Raw genomic sequence first — 8,985 nt, forward strand, 5'->3', positions numbered from 1 at the left:
GCGTGGCGGGTATCATCTAGTGTCAAACCGACGTCACTACTGGGTCAAGTTCTAAAAGTTGGCTAAAAGCTATAAAACTAGCGTAGTTTTAAAAATAAAAATAAAAACTTATTTTCTTATTTTCCAAGTTTTCAAAAATATAGCAAACCACTCGGTTATTTGATGATACATTTTTTTAAAGGAGAGCCAAGGGAGGTCACATCTTCCTATGTCTTCAACCAAATTAATTGGTGCAACTTAAGAATATATACACTTCTAATAAGGGAAAACGTTCTGGTTCGGGCGATCGATCGAGGGAAAAAGATCGGTCCCTCCGCGCTGGCGACGCCTCCTAGTGGCCCACATCTCGCGCGTCGCTGTTGCAATCCAGCCACGGGGCTACGCGCGCCCCCCGCGCTGCTGGCCTGTTGGCTGCTGTTGTTCCTTGCTCCGGCCGTGCAGCTGCTGTTGTTCCTTGCTCCGATCGTGCAGCTGCCTCCTTGCCCCTTTATTTCCTCCATTCTTCTCCATGGAAAACCTTAAAGCGTCAAACTTAACACTGGTCATGCCCATGGAAGCCTCTAAAATCAAGGTTCTCTACTCTTTTTGAGTCCAAAGAGTTAAACGAACCGATGTGAATAGGTTCGTGGCCGTATTCTCCTGTGCCGACGGGGCTCCGGCGAGTCCGATTTGTGGTCGGCGACACCAAAATCGGATGAGATCTGGTCCACCATGGACAAATTTTCCTGATTATTTTTTCAACAGTGCATATGTTAGTTATTTTTGTAACCAACACATGCAAACGAGATGTGACCTACTGGCTAGAAAAAATATTTTGTAAAACCGCTAATGTTGGATTTGCAGTTGTTAGCTATTGTTGTAAACAACCAATTCTTTTGTTGTTTTTATTTGCGACTATTGTTGTAAACATATAACACTTTTTGTTGGAGGTTTTATTATTGACAATAACTAAGTGATATTTTGCTGTAATTGCTTGTGAATTTTAGTGAAATAACTAAGAGTTTTTGTTGTGATTCAATATGTAGAAAATTAATTATTGCTTGACCAATTTTCATTGGTGCAAACACATGAGTTTTTGTTGTGGACTCTTGCATTTTTTTGTTAAAATTGTTGAGCACTTTTGTTGTAAATCAATCTATAACAAAAAAAATGTTGTTTTAACCATTTTATTGTAGTATTACTCTTTTGCAAATTTTGGGAATTTTTGTTGTAATATTATATTTGTATTGCATGTGTGGTGTTTTTTTTTGTTGTAATACCCTCTACCTCGAGGGTAAACCACTACGGTGGCATATTTGTTGTAAATACTAGGAAGGACATGGACAAAGAGATATGCACGTTGGTTTTAAGTGATAAGGCCGGGAGTGCAGGTTGATTTGCAAAAGAACCGAGGGGTCAAATACAAAACTACGTCATGGCTTGCTGTGATCGTCGGATCGTGATCCTAGGGCGTTGACTGCAATCGGTTTTTAGCAACTTATCCACCGACCTACGGCTGGCTGGCGCTTCCCTTGTAATAATAGGTGTACTATATGTTTTCAAAAAAAAAAAAGATGTACTATATGGTTACGCCAATTAATTTCTCCTTGAAGGGGAGGGACTAGTACATAAAATTGGTGATTCCTTGGTCTCAGTTCTGTTGGGTGATTCCCTCAGGAATGCAAATTTCATAAATCCATATATCTCAAATAAGATCATAGACACAGTACACTTTCTAAAAGAATTTATTAATCATCGCCGAATGGGGATTGGATCTGCTCATGTGGTCCGCACGTGCCGCCACCTCAGCAGCGACCCGTCTCCCCCTCCCCGCCCGCGAACCAAACCGCTGGCTGGCTCGCCGCCCCGCCCCGCTCCACTCCACCACCACCACCACCGCCCCATTCGCCTCCGGTTTTCTCGCTCCCCCCTCCGCTCCCAGACCCAGACATCCCACCTCCGGACACGCAACAACGGGAGCCCAATTCTTTTCTTTTCTTTCTCCTCCCGGAAAACTTCCTGTCCTGTCGATCCGATCGGGAATGGCCGCGGAGTCGTCGGCGGCCGGCAGCATGCGCAAGGCGCCCTCCATGGAGTGGCGCTGGGTGTCCGCCGGGGAGGAGGAGGAGGGCGAGGAGGAGGCCCGGCCGGGAGGGCCCGCGCCCGTCGGCAGGGGCGGCAGCTTCGAGTCCGAGGACGAAAACGACGACGGCGACGACGACGACGGCGAGGAGGAGCGGGAGGAGGCCAGGCAGAAGCTCATCCGCACCGGGCCCTCCGTCGACTGGTTCGACGTCGAGGGCAACGAGGTCTCCGTCGCGCAGCCGCTCGAGGACTACGAGGTCTCCCCTCTGCTTCTGCCCTCTTGTTCCCTTCCTCACATATATGCTCGTAGCGATGTTTTGCGTTTCACGCGATGTGCTTGCTTCTGACCTTCTGTGCTGGTAGCTTTGCTGTGCGCGTGCAATGGCAGGGGATGTGACGATCGCCGGGTGCTGATTTGGTTACTCTCGGCTCGGTGTGTACCATTGGATTGGGAAATCAATAGTTCGCTAATGATCAGTAATCAAATGGTGGTTCGGAATGGCTATGCTGGGATAACCGGATAAACGTGTGGTCGACTAGAGTGTTTTGTGGAATTTTACATGCAAAATGAATTCCTTATGCAAATTTTATGTGCTTCTTGATTGGACTGATAATCTGGATGTGGGACGAACGGTGACTGCCGAAAAGGATGTTTGTTATCTGTCGTCTTTTTTGTTGTGCATGAACTCTGGATCACTAGTTATTTAAAAAAAATTGTATCACCTACACTTAATGTTTAATCGCCGTGACCCTTTACCCACTCCAACCAACATGCCTGTACAAGGCATGCCTTCTAAATACAGCTAAATCAGGAACTTGTATAATCTCCTTGGAGACCCCCACCTGCTGTAAATTCAGGGAAACTTTCCTTTCATAAAAACTTTGGTTCTTTCGGCCTATATACAATATAGGCATCTCTTAAAGTAATATGCATGTCGATCCTAAAGGAACATTAAATGCATGTAGATCCTAAAGGGACATTAAATGCATGTATGTAGATCCTAATATGTCTCCACGTTAAATAAAGATTTTTTTTTTTTTACTTTTCTCATGTTTCCTTCACTATCTCATGTATGGTTTATCTGTTTCATTTACATGTGCAGGAGTTTGATCTTGGCAGGACAGTATTTCTTGCTCTTCAGACTCTTGCTGTGGTTTTTGGAGACATTGGCATTAGTCCGTTGTATACATTTGACGTCATGTTTAACAAGTACCCTATTCTTGGGGAGGAGGATGTTCTCGGAGCACTCTCACTAGTTCTATATACTCTGATTTTGATGCCATTGGTGAAGTATGTATTGGTTGTCCTTTGGGCCAATGATGATGGTGAAGGTATATCCCAGGTTGTGAATTGAGTTAGTAAGGTCGAACCTTTTATACATGGGTTTGTTAGAGGCTTAACATCCTTCAGCTATTCCATGACTCTGCAGGTGGGATATTTGCCATGTATTCTTTAATTTGTAGAAATGCAAAAGTCAGTCTCATTCCAAGCCAAGTACAGGCTCAGGCTGAGAAGAGGATGTCAAGTTTCCGTCTCAAACTTCCCACAGCTGAGCTTGAGAGATCCATAAAAGTAAAGGAGAAACTTGAATCTTCACTATTGATGAAGAAGTTACTTTTAGGCCTAGTGCTGTTTGGGACTGCCATGTTTATATCCAATGGAGTTATCACACCAGCAATGTCAGGTTTATTTTTTCTTCATATGTGTACTATGCGCTCAATTTATAATATCATATTTTTTCCTTTCTGTGTGATTGTAGTTTATTCGGAACTATATTGTTCACTAACTTTTTTTTATCATTAAATAGTGTTGTCTGCTGTGAGTGGCTTGAAAGTTGGGATACCAAATGCCTCACAAGGTGAATTTACATTATCTGATGGCACCACAGTAAGTTATTTATTTGTAATTTATGCCAGTTCCCTTTTCTAATTTCATCAAACATTGTTTGCAGATGTTGTGGTGATGATTTCTATTGCACTTCTTGTAATCTTATATAGTCTACAGAGGTATGCCACTAGCAAAATTGGGTTTGTGGTTGGCCCTTGTTTGCTGATATGGTTTTGCTGTCTTGGAGGAATCGGCATATGCAATCTCAGTAGATATGGCCCAGCAGCTTTCAAGGCATTTAATCCTCTATACGCTATTTATTATTTTGGGAAGAATCCCTTTCAGGCCTGGCTGTCCCTTGGTGGTTGTCTTTTGTGCGCAACAGGTAAAGATCTTAGCTAGTTTACCTCTAATGAGTAAGGATCATTTGATTTTTCCACACAAACTTATCTTTTCAGCTTACAATCTCAGTTCTCTTTTGCTTTTCCTTGTGTAATTTGCTTGCATGCTTTAATTTCGAGACATTTCTATGATGAATTTGGATTCCTGCTGTGTTAGAATGCAGTGTGTTAGTTCAGAACTTTTGTCTTAAACTCTTGGTTAAAAAGGGAACTTTTTTGTTAACACATTCTATGAAACTCACTTATACTTATTCAATCCAACTATCCTGCAGGATCTGAGGCTATCTTTGCAAATCTTTGCTACTTTCCTGTACGATTTGTTCAGGTATTATCACGAGTTTATGAAACTATTATTTTTTATTTCCATTACCTGTAGATGATGTTCTATCTGCAGTTAAAATTTCCTATAAACACCTTAGTATTTTTATGCTCAGTTTTATATAATATAAAAACAGATATGCTTAATGTATCCACTACTCTTGACTATATTTAAATCCACCTGGGTTCTCCTTTGCAGTCCATGTTTGTTCTTCTTGTTCTTCCTTGCCTTGTCTTGGCATATTTAGGGCAAGCTGCTTTCCTCATTGCAAAACAGAAGTCATCCGAACATATCTTCTTTTCATCTATTCCAAGTAAGTTGAAGGTTGCTAAACATCTAGCCAGTCTTATGTTCTAATGAATGAACTCCATTAGTGATTCTTCCATATGCTGTGGTTACATACATCAATTTTTCTGTGTTTAATTGGCTGGTATCATGTATTACACCAGTGTATTTACTCTGACTAATTACGCTGTATTCTCTATGCAGGTGGAGCTTTCTGGCCTGTTTTCTTGCTTGCTAATTTAGCTGCACTGATTGCCAGTAGGACAATGACGATTGCTATATTTCAATGCCTAAAGCAGTCAATTTCACTTGGTTGCTTTCCTCGACTCAAAATTGTTCACACGTCTCGAAAATTCATGGCTAAGATATACATTCCTGTCGTAAACTGGCTTTTGTTGGCTTCCTGTTTGGGATTTATTGTGCTATTCAGAAGCACATATGATGTCGGCAATGCATACGGTAATAAAAATGAACCGGAGATATACTTTTATGCCAATTTGCTTGCCTATCTGCTTATGCAATATGCTATAACACTTCAATATGCTAACCAACTGTTCCATCTTGAACAGCCATAGCTGAACTTGGGGTGATGATAATGGCCACGCTTTATGTAACAATCATAATGCTTTTAATATGGGAAGCCCATATTATTAAGGTGATATCATTTCTTACCACATTCCTCTTCTTGGAGCTGATTTTCCTCTCATCAGCTCTGAGTAGTGTCGGAGATGGAGGTTGGGCACTGTTGGTCTATGCATCTGGTCTTCTCATGATTATGTTCATCTGGAACTATGGAAGCAAGCTGAAGTATGACAGTGAAGTCAGACAGAAGCTTTCAAAGGATTTAATGAGAAAATTGGGCCCCAACCTTGGCACCATGAGAGCGCCTGGACTAGGCTTGGTGTATAGTGAGATAGTGAAAGGAGTTCCTGCAACTTTTGGTCATTTTCTGACCGCGCTCCCCGCCATCCATTCGATAATCGTATTCGTGTGCATAAGGAATGTGCCAGTGCCTGTGGTTCCCCAAAGTGAAAGGTTTCTCTTCCAACGTGTCTGCTCAAGGAGCTATCACATGTTCCGCTGTATTGCCAGGTATGTACATGGACTCATTAGATTAGGTTCATGATCCATCTGAGTTACAAGTACTACGGTATATAATCCACATTGTGTGTGTGCTTCCCCCACCACATAATAATAGGTTTTAGCACTAGCAAATCGAGGACATGGATGTAATTTTATCTATTATTCCCAACTTTACCCATTTCTACTGAAAACATCAGACACAGCCAGTTACTGGTCCTACTGACTTGAAATGGTTGGTTCCATAATAGGCTCACATTCTCATAGAACGCTAAAGAAATACAGTAGAATGTATAGAGTAAAACGAAATGAAACGCTAAATCAGAATACACCGAATCTGGTTGGTTACGGGCCTTGGTCTGGTAAAATCTTCAAACATGATTGCATTGATCCATGATTATTTACTACTACCCACTAATATCTGGTTTATAATATTATTACCAAGAGGCTTAAGTGCTTAACATTACTTTTTTGCTTGGGGATAATTATTGGTCTTAGTAGTTTATTTACTTCTAATTTAACATGCAAATAGTACCATAACACAGATACGGTTACAAAGACAAGAAACAGGAGCACCATAACACATTTGAGCGCCTTCTGATAGAAGGTCTTGAGAAGTTCATACAACGGGAGGCTGTAGAGTTGTCCCTACAGAGTGAAGATGATATCGACTCTGATGATGAGCCAACAACGCCTACACGGATAATCACAGCAGCAAACGGTAGCCTCTACTCGCTTGATGTCCCTCTCATGGTGGACTTTGCGCCTACAAATGAAGCGATTCCTGAATCACCCAGCTGCTCAACGCCTCAAGATCCTGTACTGGGTTACACAGAGAACCTTGAGCTGGAGCTCGCATTCATCAAGCAGGCGAAGCAAACTGGAGCTGTCTATCTTATTGACAACCCCATCGTCAAAGCCAGGAAGGACTCCTGGTTCTTCAAGAAGTTGACCATAAACTACTTCTTCGCGTTCTTGAGGAACAATTGTCGCAGGGCGGTTGTGTCGATGAGCATTCCGCACTCAAATCTGCTGCAGGTGCGCTTGACCTCCTATGTGTGAATGCGGAAGCTACCGTTTCAGCACTGGTTGTTTTGTTCATGGCGATCTACTTATCTACTAGAGATCACACTAACCATAAAAACAAACGACAATGGCGATTGGCAAAAGACAGACACTTCACTTCTGGTTTTATTCAGAAGGCGATAACTAGGACAGTAGGAACACGTCTCTCCTGTAATTTTGTATACAGTGTCGAAGTGTAGACGACATTGTGGCAGCAGGCACATCACATGATGATGTATTAACCTGTATAGTATTTCCCTTGTGCAGCAGATTGTTGTGTACTTCTTTGATTGTGTGAGGCCAGTTTTGATATCTGCAAAAGGCAGAGTGTTAGCTGAAAAAGGATCATTAGGTCATATATGACATATGTACATGTACGCCGATCAGGCAGTGTTGCTATGACAACTTTTTGATGTGTTGGTTGGAATTTCTATAGTTTGCCTTTCGTCCTGTCTAAGGACGTGCAAATTTATGTTGGTGTTTTGAAATTAAGGACGAGTGCATGTTAGCAACAGTATTTGACGGTGCTTCCAGGAGCTTTTAGTTCTTCTCTGGACAGTGATGGCTTGCCATCTGGCTTCTCATCCACACATATATATCTCTGTTGATTCAGACTTGCATCATGGTATGTCCAAACATCTGCAGTTAAAAGTTAACGCTAGCACTTCGTATTTCTTTTGAGACAGTAGACATTGGGACGCACAGCCGAAAAGGTGCATTCGAAAGCATTATATCGTATTTCTTTTGAGACAGTAGACATTGGGACGCACAGCCGAAAAGGTGCATTCGAAAGCATTATACTACAGAGCTCCTATGATCTGACAGAACTGTAAAATTTTAGCAAATGTTCAGCTCAGATCCTTAGCCGCGGCGGCGACCTTGTCCGCGACGCCCTGCGCGGCATCCTTGGTCGCGTCCCACACTTCCTCTGACGTCTGCTTCGCCTTCCCGCCGAGGTCCCGTGCCGTCTCGGCCACCTTGCTCGCGCCACCCTTGGCCGTTTCCGTCATGCTCTCGCCGGCGCTCTTGGCACCCTCCACCGCCCTGTCCTTAGCATCGCCGGCGCTGCCCGCGGCACCCTCGGACATATTCTGCGCCTTCCCAAAGGCTTTCCCCGCTGTCTCTGCCGCGCTGTCCTTCGCGTCCGAGGCCTTGTCCGCCGCCTTCCCGGCCACCTCCTTGACGTTTTGGATGGCGTCGTCGGTGGCGTTCGCGGCGTTCTTGTACGCCTGCCGAACGTACGAATGAACCAATGGTCATATCTCAGAGAAGTTAGAGAACACACAAAGGTGAGTGTATACAAACTACATATACCTACCGGAGACGATCTGGGAGGGGTTTGCACGCGGAGGCGGCCCCCGCTGACGGCGTGCGGGCGAGCGGCGAGGAAGCACGGCCTGGGAGCAAGAGCCTTGCCGGCAGCTGTGCCGCGGGTGAGCACGGCGGCGCCCACGCCTCCTCCAATTGGCAGCACGGAAGAAGAAGCCATTGAGCTGGGTCTGGATGTTGGTGAAGGAAACTGGATCAGTTTGGCGCCGATAACTGGATAAACTGTGTGAGCTTTGCAGTTGAGTAGACAATGGTGAGGACGAGAGAGGTGCCAATGCTGGTTTTATAGGCCGAGTGTGCATGCACATCACAGCATGGACGGGGCGAAGGGAAGAGGTGAAGTGAGACGTGTACCGTCCAGACGCGCTGCGGTGCACGACACCACGAATCACTGTAGTCGTCGCCGGTGCGTGCAAAACTGTCGCCGGTTGTGTGGTGCGGCAGCCACACTCGTTAGATTTCGCCAGGAAAAGAAAGAAGAAAAAACAATCTTGGTGCGCCCATGGCTGCCCGCCTCTCGTGCGAGCTTACGTACATGACGTGTTCCGAACGGGCCGAAGGAAACAAAATACTCGTGTACACGTTTGAAGTTGAGGATATGTACATCTGAGCGC

At 44.2% G+C, this 8,985-nt stretch overlaps 2 protein-coding genes across 2 annotated transcripts; one reads left to right on the forward strand and one right to left on the reverse strand.

The window, feature by feature from the left end:
* Nucleotides 1-1,827: 1,827 nt before the first annotated feature.
* LOC124670764 (probable potassium transporter 15) lies at nucleotides 1,828-7,473 on the forward strand. Its single transcript, XM_047207238.1, has 10 exons — nucleotides 1,828-2,321; nucleotides 3,168-3,396; nucleotides 3,495-3,749; nucleotides 3,873-3,923; nucleotides 4,017-4,277; nucleotides 4,566-4,618; nucleotides 4,811-4,925; nucleotides 5,102-5,356; nucleotides 5,467-5,989; nucleotides 6,523-7,473. Exons 1-10 carry the CDS (start codon nucleotides 2,022-2,024, stop codon nucleotides 7,037-7,039), a joined length of 2,559 nt encoding a protein of 852 aa, XP_047063194.1. The 5' UTR covers nucleotides 1,828-2,021; the 3' UTR covers nucleotides 7,040-7,473.
* A 417-nt stretch (nucleotides 7,474-7,890) lies between these two features.
* Nucleotides 7,891-8,531, reverse strand: LOC124669861. Its single transcript, XM_047206400.1, has 3 exons — nucleotides 8,361-8,531; nucleotides 8,152-8,271; nucleotides 7,891-8,034 (listed from the first exon to the last, which is right to left on the reverse strand). Exons 1-3 carry the CDS (start codon nucleotides 8,529-8,531, stop codon nucleotides 7,891-7,893), a joined length of 435 nt encoding a protein of 144 aa, XP_047062356.1.
* Between the last annotated feature and the right edge of the window lie 454 nt (nucleotides 8,532-8,985).

This window comes from Lolium rigidum, chromosome 7 (assembly GCF_022539505.1).
Source record: "Lolium rigidum isolate FL_2022 chromosome 7, APGP_CSIRO_Lrig_0.1, whole genome shotgun sequence".
Classification (NCBI taxonomy): Eukaryota; Viridiplantae; Streptophyta; class Magnoliopsida; order Poales; family Poaceae; genus Lolium; species Lolium rigidum.